This window comes from Sylvia atricapilla, chromosome Z (assembly GCF_009819655.1).
Source record: "Sylvia atricapilla isolate bSylAtr1 chromosome Z, bSylAtr1.pri, whole genome shotgun sequence".
Classification (NCBI taxonomy): Eukaryota; Metazoa; Chordata; class Aves; order Passeriformes; family Sylviidae; genus Sylvia; species Sylvia atricapilla.
This window is the reverse complement of record NC_089174.1, coordinates 11,872,563-11,891,084: the sequence shown is the minus strand read 5'-3', so window position 1 is coordinate 11,891,084 and position 18,522 is coordinate 11,872,563. Positions and strand designations below refer to the sequence as shown.

General features: G+C 39.3%; 1 protein-coding gene across 1 annotated transcript in view; it reads right to left on the bottom strand.

Moving 5' to 3' along the window:
* ATG10 (autophagy related 10) overlaps positions 1-16,835 on the bottom strand; it is a 59,512-nt gene extending 42,677 nt beyond the window's left edge. The window contains exons 1-3 of the mRNA XM_066338407.1: positions 16,759-16,835; positions 14,564-14,689; positions 10,297-10,416 (exon numbers count right to left, since the gene is read on the bottom strand). Coding sequence (XP_066194504.1) covers positions 10,297-10,416; positions 14,564-14,677 — 234 coding nt within the window. The 5' untranslated portion in view covers positions 14,678-14,689; positions 16,759-16,835. The remainder of the gene's footprint in view (positions 1-10,296; positions 10,417-14,563; positions 14,690-16,758) is intronic.
* Between the last annotated feature and the right edge of the window lie 1,687 nt (positions 16,836-18,522).

Genomic DNA, 18,522 nt, shown 5'->3' with positions numbered 1-18,522 from the left:
TTTAGAGAAATGTACATCATTATGTAACATTCAACTAAAATGGGCAGGATGCTGGGAATTATTGTAATACTTTCAGGGAAGCTATTAGAAAGTTCATGTACCTGCTCAATACTGCAGGATTGAAGAGACTAATTTAAATTCTGAGATAAGATCACGTATGACAGGTTATGGCTAACCTGTCTTGCTATGAACACATGCCCAAATTCTATTGTGTATGAACATAGTCACTTCAGATGTTCAGGGATGACGAAGAGTTGGACATTTTTAAATAGTTTGTGCTCAGAAATTATATATGAACTCCTTTATCTCATGGTTTGGCAATAAGAAACGTGTCTTCACTTGCTTTAGTTCCTTAAACCATTCCTCCGTCTCAGAGTGACACCTTCCACTAAGTTGCTATCTCATCTTCCTGAAAATTAACCAGTCCAGATGCAACAAAGAAAATAACCACCAAGATCTTAAGAAAAGAAGGAAAACCAAGGCTGTAATGTTAGCTAACACAAGCCAGGAAATTTAAAGCGGAAATTGAAATTTCAGCCTGAGATAGACGTTTTGGCACAGATATTGCATGATTTTCCTTTGAGTATTGTCAGTCAAGATCCTTGCTCCTGGGACTACACCTTCACAGCACATTCCAAATATACACAACATGCGGAGAGGCTTTAAGAGTTGATGGTATTTGCATTTGGACTGACATCTCCTTGTAATATGTTTGACACTGAGCACTTCTGTAACAAAGAACTGAGCCGCTTTCAACCCAAGTCTTTTCCAAAGAATAACGGGCAACTACACAAGAATGAATAAGTGAACAGTTTGCTACAGCAATGAATGCCTCCGAAAACAGCAAGTTTGCAGGCACCAGATGGAAGAGAACATTACTGCAATTCCTGCATCCCATCGTGTGACAGCCAACAGAGCCGTTAACACTTTCGGGTGATTTCTAAGCTTTTTTATGTGCTTTCCTTTGAAGGTGGGGGTTTTCTTTGTGCCCTGTCAGTCTGCAAGCTAGATTCAGCTGTCTGGGAAAGAAATTTTATTGGCAAGCTATCAAATAGGGGAAAACACAAAATACAGATGGAAACACTAATGATCATATTACAAAATGGACACAAACTGTATGTTATAAAGTATGACCTACAGCACAAGTCTTTTGTCTCTCAGCTTTCTCTCTCCCATACTAGACATGTCTGCCTTTCCACAACTTCATTGATCGCTTATCCCGGAAAAATGTCTATCTCATGATCACAATGAGTTCTTACACTTTATTATTTTCCTCTTCAAACAGCAAACTTAAATCTTATTTAATGTATGACATTATATCTTCCTCAGAATTCAGAGCAAAATGGTGGTAAGAGATGTTTGAGTCAATTCAAATAACTCATTTTCATGGCAACCACCACAGATCATTATGAGAAAGCCACTCATTAGGCAAAATACTCCCAGTTACATCCATTTAAGCCAAGAAGTTTATTTTCCATTCCCAAGCATTAATGTCCCCTGTGCTCAGGATGTACTCTCAGTATCTTGCACTCAGTAGAAGTGAGTGTCTCATTTAAAGAGTCAGTTAGCATGTCCAACTGCTGCCTGAACTAGTGCCTGGCAAACCAGGGCAGAAAGATTACACAACATTAACAAACCTAATTCAAGTGAAAAAAAAAAAAAAAAAACCTGCTCTGTATTAAAGGTATACTGTATATATATCTTGCTCATTCAGGAAAACACGTGTCTGATATGGGTTGACAGAACCAAATTAATTTCTGCCGTATACTAGAACAGAAATTTTGAAATTGGGGCATTTATAATCACATTAGTACCAAATTTTAACACTCTGCATTGGCAGCATCATGTTGAGTACCAGTGCAGTACAAAAAAAGTCTTATGTTATATACACACTTTATATATAGACATGGTCTTAAAGTATATATATATATTAAGTCAACTCCTACAAGGTAAAAAAGCAGTGTCTCCTCTGTGTGTTGGCCTGTGTGGAGAAAAGTAAGATATTTTTATGATTCATGAAAAATAATTTGTAACTCTAGAACACATTTTCCTGCACCACAAGTTCCTAAGTTTCAGTGAACTTCAATGCTCTTTAGTTATATCTATAAAGGACCTGACCTCAAAATCACACACTGATTACACAATGTAAATCTATAGTATTCTCAAGAAACACCGTGTTTTGACCTCAAGAAAAAAGCTAAATTGTTTTACTTACAATATTAACACAAGCCCAGGAGTGGCTGCTTCTTAATTAATAAGGCTAACAAAAAGATTTATGGTAAAGAAAACCCTGTCATGCAAGGGGGAAAAGAAGTATGAGACTCTATCTTTTTCCAGCACAGAAAATCACAACCATTCTTAGGAACAAAGGAGAGAAAAGCATTTTTTCATGTATCTTGAGAGTTCAGAGACAATGAGAGTGAGATGGTGTTGGGAAGGAAACAAAACTCACAGCTGGACCTCACAGCTAAAAGGACAATAACCATGAATTTTCCACAAAGCAGCAACATATGGAAGTTTGGCCATTTAGCCTGGTTGTTAGGAAGCCACTCTGAGGCCCTAAATCTGCAATATGCACTCTGAGCCAATATGACCTGTGTGCTGCAGGCAAGCAATCCAAACACACTGAAAGATAATCATATGACACTGCTAAAAACACAGGCATTTGGCCAAAATAAAAGCACTGTTCCAACACAGATGAGCATCATCATCCCCAGAAAATTAGAACGTAACATTGAACCAGTACAATTTAATTTAAGAGAAACTAAAGTAGGCATGTATGTATGCAAGGCTGGAAACATGAAGTGTTTTTGAAGTTCACCATTAAAAGTAAAATGCTAACAATTGACAAGATTGTGATTTTGTTTCTATTGTGGTAAAACAGTATTGACAAACACTACACTGTTGTGTCTCTCATTTGTGAATTAATGTCATTAAGTATTTTTAAATGTGTATTTATCTACAAAATTTATATACACCTGGCAAGGTCAGGTTGTTACAAACACACTGGAGATTTGCTTTCAGGAACACAAAAATGGTAACATTAATCCTTCTGTGATATTTTACATCTCAATGTATGTGCTTGGAGAAAAATCCTTCTGCAATGTGTGCATCTCAGTGATTAAACAACTCTGAACAACTATGACCAATATGAATCATGTTCTATTGCATTCTAAAGTATTGATATCAAAATGCATGAAAGTTGGGGAATTTAGATCCCCTCAAACCCTTCATTCCGGTTATAACCAGGCACACAGTGCTGCTAAGAAAATGTCATAGTGATGCTGCATTACAACGTGCGTTCATTTCAATATATTAAATAAATGGAAGCCAAAGTGTGGCCATACATGCCAACATAAGCACTGTTGATATGGCCATCCGTGCAGTACCTCCTCCATTTATGGCAGCTCACTTTGAACATTTTTTAGAGGAGAGAAAAAGAGGGGGGGTGAACAATACAACAAAGGAAAAATGTCTTTTTTCAAAACGGCCTGTCCTACTAAGACCACAGCAGGGATATTTTTTAAATTGGAAACAGAAAAACAGATTTTAATCTCTCACAAGCCTTTCCATTGATAAAACTGTAGAAGCTGGGATCTCTTGATGTTTTGCCTGGCTATCAAGGCATGCCAAGTATCAAAACATTTGATGGAAGAGTCACCAAAACTTGAAAAAAATCATATTAACCCAGCAAGTTGAGAGGGGAAACACACAGTCCATGTAGGAGAGTGACTGTGAGGCCTACATATCTCTGATACTGCTGCTGTATATGCAATTACATACAGTTCTAAGGTAAATTAACACAATTTACTGTGTGAAGACAACCACAGTTCAAATCCACTCTGGCACAATTTTTAAAAACTGTTTCTTACAACCTCATAAAAATGACTTGCTGTACAAAGAAATCCCACCAGAATGTACATTTTATGACACTAAATCAAACTAGAATTATTTAATTAAATTTTAACTTGAAGAATTTAGAAAGTGTAAATACTTTACTCTGATTTTGATCTTGTCTCGATGCTTTAAGAGCACCATACAGATTTTTTCAAAACACCCTTCCAGACATCATGGGAAAATGCACTATATGGAAACAAAACAATTCCCCTTTTTAATATCTAAAACACAGGATCAACACGACAAAAGGGTGAGCTTATAGTTTTGTCACTGGCATTACTACTCTCTCAAATTCAGATTCTGGGAAAACCACCTTCACTTCCCACAGCCTCAGTGCATGCTTCACAGCAAGTGAAGGTTTATTTTACTGCAGAAGAAAGTCATTCTGCTGGAATGACGTCATGCCTTCAACCAGGGTAACTCCAACTAAACTGCCACATTCAGTTACCAAACCTGAATTAAAAGTATCTTTTCCTGCCTCTGATGTAGCATTTATTTGCTAATTTTAAGTGACAGTTCTGAATATCAAGATGGCAGATAAAAAGTTGAAATCACTCCACACTAACATCTAAACAGAAAATTAATCACTTTTTGAGGTCATACAAAGTGCTCCTTCAGCTCTCCCAAAAGCATCATAATTAGTTTACATACTTGTTTTTGATATATTTCCTAAGATTTGTGGAAAGTTATTAATGGGTAAAACAGAACAGCAATCAAAGAATGCGCAAGATAGAGAATTCAGATTAGGGTCCCACCACCCTCAACAACAGTCAAGCCAACAGCATGTCATCAAAGCTGTTGGAAACTAAATGTAACTACTGCTAACAAGATTTGCCAGGATTCCAATGTGACACACAGAAAACGATGCACAAAGGTCTGTGTGTGGGAGACAAAACGTTCCCATGCCTCCAGAACTCTACAGGAGCAGAAGCATTTAAACCTCCTCTTTGAAGACTGAGGCATCCCCTCACAGTAGAAGCCCCAAAGTAGGACTGGGACTCAGGTGGCTTCTGTCTGAGGCATTCTTCTTTTTCTGAGGGCTCTCCAGCTTGAGGAAGGGGTGTAATTGTCTACACCAAAGTTACTTCCAGCCTTGATATTTCTAAACAATGCCATTATTTTGCCAAGCCTTTCCATGTAGACAACAGTTAATAAAATCCACACTGGAATATTTTCCTGTGGTTTAATAAAGGCTAATTCCATTTTCAGATTAATAGATTTTTAAGCAAAATCACGAGGATCTTCACTGCATTTTGCAATATGCTTTAGAACTCTTCCGCATAAGTGGTTTTTTGATTTATTTTTTACAGGTCTCCATTTGGGTTTCATTTCTGTGATGTGGCACTTGAAAATGGTGCTGGTACACAAGTAACTTCACTGCTCTTGAGCTCAACATATTTACTACAAACTGATGTTTTAGGTATGCAATACTTGATTTTCTCCCTCTTTACTAAGGTACTTCCATTATTTCCTGCAGTGAATGCTGGATTCTATTAAATGTATTTACATTTTTTTCTCCTTAAGCACTGTTTGCTGTGTTTTCACTTAACCATCCAACAAATACTGTGGTTATGCAAATGTTTACACTGCATTCATCTTATTTATTTTTGCACCAAAAAAAAAGGAGGGGTTCCTAATTGCAAAAATACCGGATTTGTTTAGAGAAAAAATGATTAATAATTGCTAAAAACTGTCATTTTCTATTTGCTACAAACTTAAAAGCACAGCAGAACAGCAAATTATGGAATTACGATGTTTAAGAAAGATGTCAGACTCATTCCCACATCTCCCATCAGGCAGATTCTCACCAACTCTCATGAACAGCTGCCAACAAAGGTGGAGCCCACAACACAGCAAATACATAACTTCATCAGCACGTTTGCTGGAGCTCAGTGCTCGTTTTCCAAAGGCAGTATCAGGTAGGAACAGACCTTCAGCATTCCCAACCTGCCCACTCCTTTATAAAGTGGCAGTGGCTCCAGCTACAGGAATGGTTTCATGCTGACTCACTTCTGCAATACCCAGAGGAGCTGAGACACACCACACACTGAGAATTATTACTCCAAGTTATTGCTTCCCTTGGGCTATTTGAATAACAAACAAAAAGAATGCATAAAGTGAATCCAGATTTTCCCATTTCACTCGTTTAGAATATAAGCTCTTTGAGGCAAGAGAACTACCCTCACTTTGAATCTTGCACAGTATTTTTCACCTTATCAACAATTCATGCAATAATGTATGTAACTGTTCTGTCCTTGCTAGAAAAGATGACACAGTCCCATGTGCACTGATAAAGACCCTGACAGATGCCCTGGGAGGACAGATTTGATTTGGATCAAGAAAGAATACATACTGAAGATTGTTGTTGAATTAGCCAGAACCCTTTATGGTGGTTACACAAGATTTATGCTGTCTGTGGAAAAGTACAGATGACACTCAGCTGGCATAAAGTCAGAACAGCTCAGAAAGACAACAACTGATTCAATAAAAATTTAACCAGAACAAAATGGCAACTTAAAAATTTTCAAATGGCGCCTGTGTGTTCCTATCTGTCCCTTGCTTTGCATCGCAGGCTATTTTTATTCTTTTGGAAGAGACTCTAAAAGGTTTATGACGCTTCAGCTCATATCCAAGTGACTGAATCTGATCTCACTGATCAGAAGGGTGTCCTCCACCAATGCGGCCTAAAGTTTATCATCAGTCACAATGACATTAGTAGTTTCTGTTTACCAATCAGAATGTTGAAATAAACACCTTGATTAAACTAAAACCACAAAAAACAGAGAACAGCATCCCAGAACAGTGTGAATCCTCTTCTAGGAAGATGGAAAAATGGAAAAATAAGGCCTGCCTAAAACAGGATCCCAAGCACCTCATCAAGATAAACAGCTTGAGAAGTGAGGTACTGCCAAGTGTAAAAAAAACAAACTCCCTTAAACTGTCTTTAAGTTGCTACTTTACAAAACGCAACTCTCAGCTAAGTATGAGCTTCACCATCGAAGTGAAAGCTCTGCCCCGGTGAAGTCATCAGCACAAAATCCCAGCGCTTTTAGGAGCCCAGAGACACCTTTCATTGAATAGGGCTCACATGACAACATGCAGGCATCTACAGCCATGGAGCTTAACCTTGATGATCCCTGAGGAAAAATACACACTTTTAAACTCATCCTCTCATAGAAGAGACACCTAAAATAGGTCAACTGATTTATACTCAAAAATGCTTTTTTACCTCCTCAGGCTGAAACAAAGATTTAAGTGACAAGTTCTGTATTGCAGATACCTAAAATAAGCAGAAAGAAACCCACATAGAATTTTATTCTTGGTTTTCAGATGAAAACACAACTTGTATAAAAGGAACCAGAACATAATAGAGTGCTTTGTAGAAAAGACCAGAATACAAAGTTATTCATCCCTCCTTCACCAGGAAGACTTCTGATATTTAGACACCAATTAATGAGATGAAAAGTTGGAACCACCATCATCCATGCTAATCAATGAAATGAAACAAACTTCAAGTAAATTGGTCAGGTTTCCAGTAGATCTCATAAGTTAGCACACTTTTGATACTGTGATAACTGATAATTTATTTGCTATCTGAATAAAGTTAACTTCAGGCTATTTGTATATTTTCTTTATCGTATCATTAGGTTTCAGTCTCTTCACAGACTAAAAATGAGCAGAACAATAATAATTTTGCCTCTCTGCAGTTTTAACATCCTAACTCTATCTCAAATAACAGGATATATTTAGGATTTATTCTACGTCAACTTCACCCAACTTCAAAAATCTGTCTTCTGATTTTCCTCCAAACTTTCACCTTGTCTGCCAAAACTTACGTTCTCTTTCTAACCTTCAAACTGGACTTCCAGGATGAGGGAAGGAAAACCTTCTGGCCTCTTATGCCCTGGCATATTCCACAGCACAGGGTTTTTTTTCTGTTTTTGTCAACACTATTGCTCCTAACAATGAATGTTTGTTGCTCAGATCTTAATTTCTGTACTTTTCCTTTCTTACTGTTCCTGGTTAATTATATTATTACATGCACACGCATTGTATCTACCACACCTTGGAGGAGATCAGATTAGACAGATGGAAATATTCCAGTAAGATACAAATAACAGATACAATATAGAAAAATCAAGATCATAACAGTAATTCTGGAACTGAAAATTGTGAAATACGCAGCTATCAGTCAATGGCCTTTTTTACAAAATAAATTTAATTTCTTATTTCAAGCTGCTTTAAGCTCCAAATATATAAAAATAAAATTTATTAATTAAGAAAAAGTAAATATTGAATGCATATAACAAGAAGAAACCTTTCCAATTTCCACCAAGACCAAAACTCTTGCTTTTCATCAGAATGTATTTCAATAACTTATTCAAACAGATTGCAGTAATTCTGTAACACCATGTGATTTATGGGTACAACATATATTAAAACTAAAAAAAAACCCCAAACCTAACACCTATTTAAATAACAGATTGTTATTAGAGTGGAATTGGTCTCTAGCACTCAATATCTGTGAAAAAGAACATGCATCTTACACAGGAACTAGTGTGCCTAAGAAAATGTAACCTCTCTACAGTAACCATTTTCATCTTTCTCAGTATTAAACACACAGCTTTACTCTACATATCCATAGCAAAATTCATTTTCCTATTTGATAGATTAAATAACTTTAACAGTCTGGTTACCCTTCAGCTCAATGAAGAATGTAAATTTGACATCATCTCTATTAGCCATTGAGTATTTTGGAGAAGAAATTAATTCTTTTTCTTACGGTCTTATAACCCCCATAATTTTCTGAGACCTTTCTCTTGCTTCACTCTTCATCTTTACTGCTCTCCTACACGACAGGTACAAAGGCTCCTACTCAAAGGGGTCCTTCCAACCTGCACATTACTGTGGTTCAAAACAAATCTTTCAAAATATCTCAAGGACTACTCACTTCAATATCTTGATAAATCATAAAGCTTGGCCTGGAATCTTATTTCAGTGTATTATTTATTATAATACTTCAGTGTATTTAACATTTCAGTACGTTAGAGACTCTGAAGTCTTTTTTGTTTTATGACATTTTCTATAACTGACACCTTCTTTCTAGAAGAAGGACTCAATAGCTTTTTACAGATGTTCTTTCAAAATGCACTCTGTAACCAAGACTTGATTCATTATTTTAAAAAAGAAAAAAGGTCACAATCATCAAAAGCAATTTTCAATATAAACAGTAATTTGTTGTTTCAAGTCAAGACTGAAGTATACAAACACTGTTGTTAATGACAATTTAATAACAACCCCTGAAGCATTGATATCTACCCTCTTTATAAAAAATACTAGAATACAATTTAAACAAAAACTTGAAAAATGCTTCTGCCATTCGTTAAATTACTTGGATATCTCACCCTCTTTAAAATGCAGCTGAAACCTGTGAGTGAGCTCAAAAATCAGAAGAAATTACTGTATCACAGACTAATAGCACAATTGTTTTAAGTGCCATTTCCTTCAGAAACCAGGCCAAAAAGAATACTCATTTCAGACCAGAAATGTCTTAAATGTACCAAAGTCTCAGTGGGGAAAAAAAAGGCAATCAGAGTACTTATGGAAAAAGGAAAGGAATTGCAGAAAAAGGTAACTGCAAAGTATACCACATCCACCTATTCAACAGCTTATAGCATACAGAACACATTGCTTTCAGTCAATTATAATCCAAGATTTATTTTCTTATTTAAGGTAACAACATAAGAAGGGAGGGAATTCCTGTCATTTATATCCTGATTAGTCAATAATCTGGAGGTCTAATGCAGACTCAAGCAAGCAAATAATTATTCAGATCAGTCCAACCAGAGTTTAATGAACAGTTTTAATTTTCTGGAAGGAAGATGTTTATTCTGCTTCAGGAACATCTCATTACCCACCACCCGTTTCAAAAAATCGCTCAGTCTTTAAGTCAGCTCCACAGTAGAAAAGTAGCTACTGAGTATAAAAGTTCTATTCAATAAATATCACTTAAAATGAGTATTAACTTCAAAGTTTCTTTTATTCTTTTAACTAATATTTACCTCTAAGATAAATAAATCTTGATGATCAATCTTTTTCCAAACACACACACACAAAAAGTTTCCTTAATGTAAGTGAATCAAAATTAAAAGAAATATTATCCTATGAGGAGAATACCTGCATAAAGGATGCTGGAATCTTTTCCATTTCTTCCCAGTTTTCATCACTAATACAGCTGTACACCTCAATGAGGTGTATTAATTAGTTTTCCTATAAATAATTAAAAGCCACTTCAGATGGCTTCAGATCTGAAATCTTCCTGGAAGGACTTAATAGCATAGTGTTTTTTAATTTTATTACTTATTTTATAAACACATAAGTTCAGAAATCTGTACTTACTTCTATATGTGCAAATAACATTTGTTCAGTGTTATCATTGTTTTTTTCCTTGAGGTCTGGTGGGATGTGTCTATTTCTTACTTGGAAGTGTGTCTTACTAAGATAACCATCACCAAGGTCCTGTGTTCAGAAAAAGAGAAAGAAAAAAGAAATTTTCTGTAACCAAAATGGTAAATGCCTTCACTGTTCTAGAAAATAAACAGAGCATGGTATTTAGGCACAGGCTCCAAGTCTTTTTATAGGCACCGATGACTGCAGTGCTCCTCAGCACCTTCTCACCGATAGTTTACACCAGTTCTTGGTGTTGAAGGATGTCAAAGACCTGAACAGCAAAACTATAGTTTAATACAACTATTAATGGAATAAGACAACTGCACCCTGGGGATCAGGATAAGAACCAAAGAACGGGAAGGCAGTGCACCAAGGTGATGAGGAGATGAGGAGTTACTAACGATCTTGACCTATTTCAATACATTCATGCCAGGATTAACTTCCCAACTCTTGTGAGGCTGGTTTGGTTTTGCTGTTTCCCCCTCTAACTTTGTAAAGTTCTGAAAACAAAACAAAACAAAATCACTTCAGAATTTATGTATGCAGAGTCACAACTTGTTTCTTTCTCTTGATCACCTCTAAGGTCAGATGTAAGAGAAAACAGATGAAGCTGTGCCTTCTCCCAGTTGCTATTTTATCATTCTGCTTCCCAGGCCGTACAGCCCACAGTTGCTAAGTGCCCTTGTACAATCCCAGAGTGGCAGGAGAAAGGTTTAGGAGCTTTCCTGCATTACTGGCCTGTCTACCTGCACGTTTTATTTTTCCTAATTAGAAGCAAGAGGAGAGAAAACGTTTAATAATGGATACACTCTGAAAGGGAGAAAGCATGTACAGAACACAAAGAACAGTAGTTGCATGTCGAGGATTTATTTCTCAAAGGAAACAAATAAATTTGGGGTTTATTAGCTGTTTCATTACATTTTATTTTAGACAAACAGAGAGCATATGCACAACATCTGATGGAAAAGGATTCTATTCAAAACAGTCTCGCTACAAAATTCATTAACATAGCATTAAACTACTTGACAAGACTGCAAGTTTAACTATGATTTAACTCTTTAGTTAATTTGTCATTGCTGACACAGTTTATGCCATTTATTTTGACCTTCAATCCATCATAGCTTTTATACTGACACACTAGTTCTCCCAAAGACACCGTAGATTTTACGTACCTCCAAAATCTACAAGCTACTTGTTTACTTTGTTCTGATCAAGTTTCACATATAAAAAAAAGGATAATGCTCTCTACATGTATTTTTTTCCATTGATTTTTAAGCATGAATACCACTGTAGGGAATTACATTGCTCACTACTCCTACTGCATGCCTTATTTTTTAAAAAAATCTCATTAGGAGCATGAACCCAGCAAACTTTCCTGCATGTCCTGGCGGCAGATCTAAGTGCAGGGAGGAGCCCAGCGTGCAGAGAATGGTGAAAGAAAAACTAAGCCCAAATTTGTGATAGAAGATCCTCTTCTTTCACTCTCAACACCCTCTCAAGTGTCTCCTTGTTCCTCTCAAGTGTCTCCTTGTGGAGTTTCTCAACATAGTCAGCAGAAGGAAAGATGCCTGCACAGGTATTTGTCCCACAAAGAGCAGCAGAGAAAGTGCTGCAGCCACTCACAGAGGTGAAATGCCCACGGCACAGCGAGCTGTGCCAGAGCAGGGTTGGATAGAGCCCTCACCTCCCTGAAACAGTTCTTCCCCACAATAGAGTGCAGTCAAACCTCACAGCATTTGCATTATGTGAGTGCCACAAAAAAATAAGGATGGATGGATGGGTGGATGGATGGAGACCTGGTGGCAGCAGTCTCTGAGTTTGGTAGCTGTGTGTCAGAACAGGCAGGAAGGAGGAGCATCCTTCCCACTGCACTCTGTAGTGCTTTGTACTCTGTACACTTCTATACCCCTATAAATCAAAGCTGTAGTCTTGATCTCACTAATGTGCAAACGGAGTCCCTTCCTACTGCAGCTGTATCAAAAACCAAAAGGAAACTAACGCAGCTTTTGGTATTACCTGGATTAACCTCACTAAATATGGAACAAACATAAAGCAGAGAGCAAATAGGGCCTCGTTTGCATCATTTAAATCTCAACCTCCACAGCAAGATTTAACCATTCATCCCTAACAGCAGCACCCAGGTTCAGCTCCACCAGCTCCTGCAGAAAAGGTGCTCTTAGCTTTTATACAGCTTTCTTCCAATGGAAAAAAAACTCAAACCAAGAAAACACATTATAAAAATAACATCATTTGGAACATTTCACTTACAGCTATAAATACAGGGTTCTGCTTGGGCCATGTGAGCTTATGCACCAAGAGCCAGCTCCACTAGAACAATGAGTATTTCATCATCTAAATTTAATCTCCACAGAAAACACAGGAACACAGGAACACAGTTCTACCAGCCTGGTTCACTTGTGTGGTCTCACTGCTATCAATGGGTCTATTCACGTGAGTCAGGAATGAGGAATGGGATCCAAATGCATTACATCAGCAAAATTAAAAGTGCCCCAAACTACCCACAACACATATAATGGTTAAAAAAAAAAAAAAGCAAAAAGACAATGAGACATCTTGTTGAGGAAAAGCATTCTTCCCAGACTCCACACTATAAATGGATGGTCTCCATGGCCAGGTTTTTATCACATACTGAAATCACAGAGTCGCCAACTTGGCCCATTAAAAAAAGAAAACAACCCTCTTAGAATTTTTTTATATGAGAACAAAAATCTATCTCATTCTGCTACTTCCAGCAAAGCTTCTTATTTCACAGAGTGTTTAGACTTTGACCCATGTATTAAATTCCCAGTAGAGGCTCAGAGCATCTTTCTCTGTTGAATGAATCCTCACAAATATAGTCTTGGACTGAAATCTAAAGTTTCAAATGGTTTTCTGTAAGAAAGGGTGCATTGTAACATTTGGCTAATATTTGCACTCTTTTAAAAACTCCTAAACAGAAGAAATCTAAGTTCAAGGTCCTCCCTCTTACTGAAGTTCTGATTGTCTGTGATGAAAGGGTTACAAATATTAATGTACAACTACATATGTAAAAATGATGGTACGCCTTGGAAAAAGCATGACTTTTCTCAAAAAAAATTCAAGAAAGCATGGGAAACCACTAAATCATTAAACACTTAAAAAAAAAAAAAAAGCTAGAGCAGGAAAATTTCTACGGAAAAAAGAAAACATGAAAACCTACATGCTGGAGAAAGACAGCAAGTATCAATACATCCTCATATACTGCAACAAAACATTTTTATTTACTGTATCAATATATATTTATACACTGTAATACATACACTGACTAATTTGTGTACCTATATACATATTAGTTTGGCATTATCCTGAGCAAAGTAACAAAAGTCATATAGAATTCAGTAAATGAAAAAATACATATAGCAAAAGCATTTTTCTTAATGAAAACAGAATTTGTCATTGTAATTTCAGAAGACATGTTTGGCTGACAAACATACAAGTTAGAATAATACATGCTCAGAATTCCCTAAGGTACCTGTGGATTCCATAAGTGGAAATTTAAAAAAATTAAAATAATCCCATACTAATCTTACACATGCTATAGGATGAAAACTTATTAATTCACATATCTCAAATGTAACTCAAAAAATGGGGAAATCATCATAAAAGAAGTGATTCTAATGGGGTCCCTTGGGACTAGTCTGTGCTATTTAAAATTTTGATTAATGACCTAGAAACAATATGTAATTATTATTTTAGAAGTCTGAAAGTTAGGGAGAAGCAGCAAATAATGAGAATTGATCATTAATACTGGCAGATATTTCTAGTGGCTGTATGCAACTGACAAGTATTGTAATGAAAATACTGAGCCAAGGATCTAGAACAAAGGCTATGTGCTATTTCAGCCTAAAGGGTTAAAGTGAACCGTGGATATAAAACCACAGGCAGTTGCCTGGAGTAGGAGGGATTGAATTTCACAGTGACACCATATTCATTGTCTGGTCCTGCCCACAGCTGAAAAAGGGTTTTGACAAATTGGCCAGGATTCAGAGATCCACAGCTCTATTCAATACATGCACTGGCCAAAACCCTCAACACACCTATGCAGTTACGGTCTTGGACCAGCTGTGTAAAAAATTTGTTTCCTGTGTTGTTAAAGGATGTTCCAGCTTGTGGTGGTTGTCAACAGCTCAAAATGTCCACCAAGAGTTTCTGAAAGTCAACACTCCGATTGTTTTACCTTGCTAATTCTCCACTCCCAATCATCTCCTATCTGCTGCGAATGTTTAACAAAGTCTTCACAGCACTGCTTGAATCTCTTCTCCTCCAAAAAGAAGTCTTCTTCACCTGCCATGCTACAGGATACCTGCAGAGCAAACAGAAGGTCAGTGTTGGCAGACAAAAAGAACACCAAGAAATCTCACTAATTTATAGCAACTGAACAGTAAAATAACAAAACATAGGGAAAAAAATATTGCTTTAAATAAAACAAAGACTTTTCTCCAATTCCATCAGGGAATCATGGATCTGCAGAACAGCTGAGGCAGGAAGAGACCTTTCGAGACCTTTGGTCCATTCCTCCTGCTCACAGCAGTGTCAACTGCAGCAGGTTGCTCGGGATTGTTTCCATTTGGGTTTTGAATATCTCCAAGGATGGAGATGCCACAGGCTCTCAAGGGAATCTGTTTCAGTGCTCAATTACCATAGCAGGGAATATTTTTTTCTTCAGTTTAACTGAAGCATTTAGCTATCAGTTTGTGCTTGTTGCCTCTTGTGTTGTCTTGACTGAAGAAAGTCTGGCTCCATCTTCTTTATTCCCTTCCACCATGTATTTATGGACATTTGGAATGAAAGGGATGGAATAAAACGGATGAAGAAGATCTCACTGACCTTTCTCTTCTCCAGGCTGATCCATCCCATACACTAAACACCCTTAATCATCCTTGGGGCTCTTTGCTGGACTGATTCCAGTATGGTGGTGTCTTCCCCCTACTGGGCAGCCTGGAGCTGCACTTTTAACATGCACTTACTTAATAATGCAGTGCAGCTCTCTGTGGCCCAAAAACATGCTTTCAAAACCTTCCCTGTCCCTCAAAGGGTTTTCTCACAGGGTTTTGAAGATAAAATTTTTCTCAGAGAATTTGGTCATTTTTACTTGCCCCCTCCCTTTGCCCATCCCAATGAGAATAAAGAGAGCTGGTTTAATGTGTTTGTGGACATCAGGCACCACAAACGAATCACTGAATCACAGAACAGTTTGGATGAAAGGAACCATAAAACTCATCTTGTTCCATGGGCAGGGACACCTCCCACTGTCCCAGGCTGCTCCAAGCCCCAGTGTCCAACCTGGCCTTGGTCACTGCCAGGGATCCAGGGGCAGCCACAGCTTCTCTGGGCATCCTGTGCCAGGGCCTCCTCACCCTCAAAGGGAAGGATTTCTCCCCATTATCTACTCTAAACCTACTCTTTCAGTTTAAAGCCATTCCCCTTGTCCTGTCAGTGGCTATCACAACAATAACCTGTAACTATTACAACCAGATCACACCTCTCCTTAACAAGAAATACAAGTGACAGAGCACCTCACACAATGCTCATTATTTTTCAGTGTCTGACCCTGAGTCACATCGTCATCCTGTCTGCCCACGACAAAAATTATTTATTAGCACTTGAAACACATTACTTGCAACAGCAGTTAACCCAGGACTGCTGCTCTGTGTCTCCTGGATGCCAGGAAAGAGGAAAAGCAGGAAACAGACAGTCCAAGTGTTTCTGCTATTCCCTAAGTGCCCCAGCCCTGATGACGGGCTGCAAACCGCCTTCATTGAAAAAGTAAGGAGCGCACAGATCCCTCACAGGCTTGAAGCAGAGCTGTGTGATTCCAGAAATCAGCAGCTGTGAAGAACCACGGAATCCCACTGGGGCTGGAAGGGACCTCGGCAGCTCCTCCAGCTCCAATCCCCTGCCCTGGCAGGATCCCCTGGAGCAGTGACACAGGAACGTGTCCAGCTGGGCTTGGGATGTCTCCAGAGAGGGACACTCCAGGCCCTCCCTGGGCAGCTGTTCCAGGGCTCTGCCCCTCCATGGACAGAACTTCTTCCTCCTGCTGGGGTGGAATTTGCTGAGCTTTATTTGATGGCCTTGGCCCCTCATCCCCCCACCACTGAACAGAGCCTGGCCCCATCCTCTGGCACCCCTTGGAGATGTCTGTATGGATTGATGGGATCCCCTCTCAGTGTTCCTTCCTCCAGACTCTGAGAAAGAGCCCCGAGCCGACCCGCACGGGCCCGTCCCGCTCGGACACGGGCCTGGCCAAGAGAGGCCAGCCAAGCCCCGCACACGTTTCTCATTTTCGTCCTCTCCTCGGTCTTCCCGGCCCCGGCGGACAGGGTCGGGGAGAGCGGGAGAGACCAGCCCCGCTCACCGCCCCTCACGTACCGTGCGCTCCTCCTCCTTTTCCTTTTCCTCCTCTTTTTCCTCCTTCTCCTCCTCCTCCTCCCTCCGCTCAGGGCACGTGCCCGCGCCACCGCGCATGCGCGGCTCCGCCGCTGCGGGCGCGCGACCGGGAGGGGGCGGGGGCGGCTGCGCGTGCGCGCGGGCGGTGGGGGCTGAGGGGGTGAGGAGGGGTGAAGGAGTGGGGAAATGGGGGGATAAGAGGGATGAGGGCATGAGGAATGAAGGAGTGAGGGGGGTGAGGGAATGGCGGCATGCAGGGAATGAAAGGGACGAAGGCAGTACGGGGATAAAGGGAATGAAGGGAATGAGGGGCTCTGGGGGAGGAAGGCGGCGCGGCTGCAGGCTGAGGGGACAAGCAGGGTGTGGTCTGGGGGGTGAGGGAGGCAGAGATGAGGGGCGGCGTGGCTGGAGGGGATGAGGGAGTGACGGGGCTGTGAGGTGGGTGAGGGCCCCTGGGGGCTGCAGCCGCAGCCCGGTGACAGGTGCCAGCCCTGGAGGAGCCCCAGTGCAGCCAGCGCTGCCATTTCCCTTCTCCTGCCCTCCGCGAGGTTTAGCCCGGCTCGGTCCAGCCCAGGCTGTTTTCCGCCAAGCGCTCGGCAGCAGCAGGCCTAATCACCTCTGCTGTATAAATAAATATGTGATGTTGTTACTTTTTGAGGAGGAGGTGCTGTGGACTTAGCATGGCCAGGGGGTCACCTGGGTGCTGTCCTTCCTATCTTTCCTAGGCCATTTCCAGGAGTTGCCAGCCTGTATTCCTGTGTTCTTTCCAGTACCCACCTGCGCTGTTTCTGTATTTGCCTGTAGATCTAAGAATCTGGGAGGAGCATCGAAAAGCTATTCTGCTACACAAATGGTGGGGGAATTGTTTTTAAATTAAAGAGTCTATTAAACCATACATTTTTCAGTGGTAAAGTCTTGTCTGGCTCTGCTAAGCAATCCAAGGTAATGTGTGCAGAATGCACTACAACAGGATAGATGTACAATCTTTGTTTTGCCTACTTGGCTATAAACTGCCATTTTAAATAGTTCTAAGATTATTGTGTTTATAGTAAACTAGAGCTACCCCACCACTCTGGAGAGCACCCTACTCAGGGAGAGCTTCTGTATACAAATGATGTGTTGTGATGTGATATTTTCCCAACTGTGCACTTTGTAATTTCCTTGTATTTTTTTTTCTGAAATTTCCTGAGGTAAAGCATTTATCTTTGTTCTTAAAATTCTAGTTAGCAACCAGGTCTTTGAAATAAATACCAGTGTTCACATGTAAAGATGTTTTTCACCACTTGTGATCAATGAAATGTTCTGTCTAATTCTGCAGTTTTCAAAATTAGGTATGTACATAAGCAAACTTTTACTTCATTAAGTTATTCTGGAGAATTATTTATTGTATTGTGTGCTTTGAACAGATTGTGGTGCTGTCATAGATTGGTATATTCACTGCATATATCATTTTTGAAATCAGCTTCATAGTTTGGGTGATGCCGTTATAGCTGCAGGCTCTGATGCTATAGCCCTTATTTAACCATCAGAATTCATTATTTATATAATTCTTTACTGTTTCTTTTAAATTTTTTTTTCCAAAATTTGGTGAGTAAAACTCTGTATTGTCACCCACCCCTGAGTTTTGGAAAAGGATTTTTGCACTATGGAGTGTTCTCTGTAGGCCATTTTTGCTGACAGTAAATGCATGTGGTAATGAAAAAAAGTCACGTAATGTGTATTTCCTTGGAAGCTACAGCTCCTGAT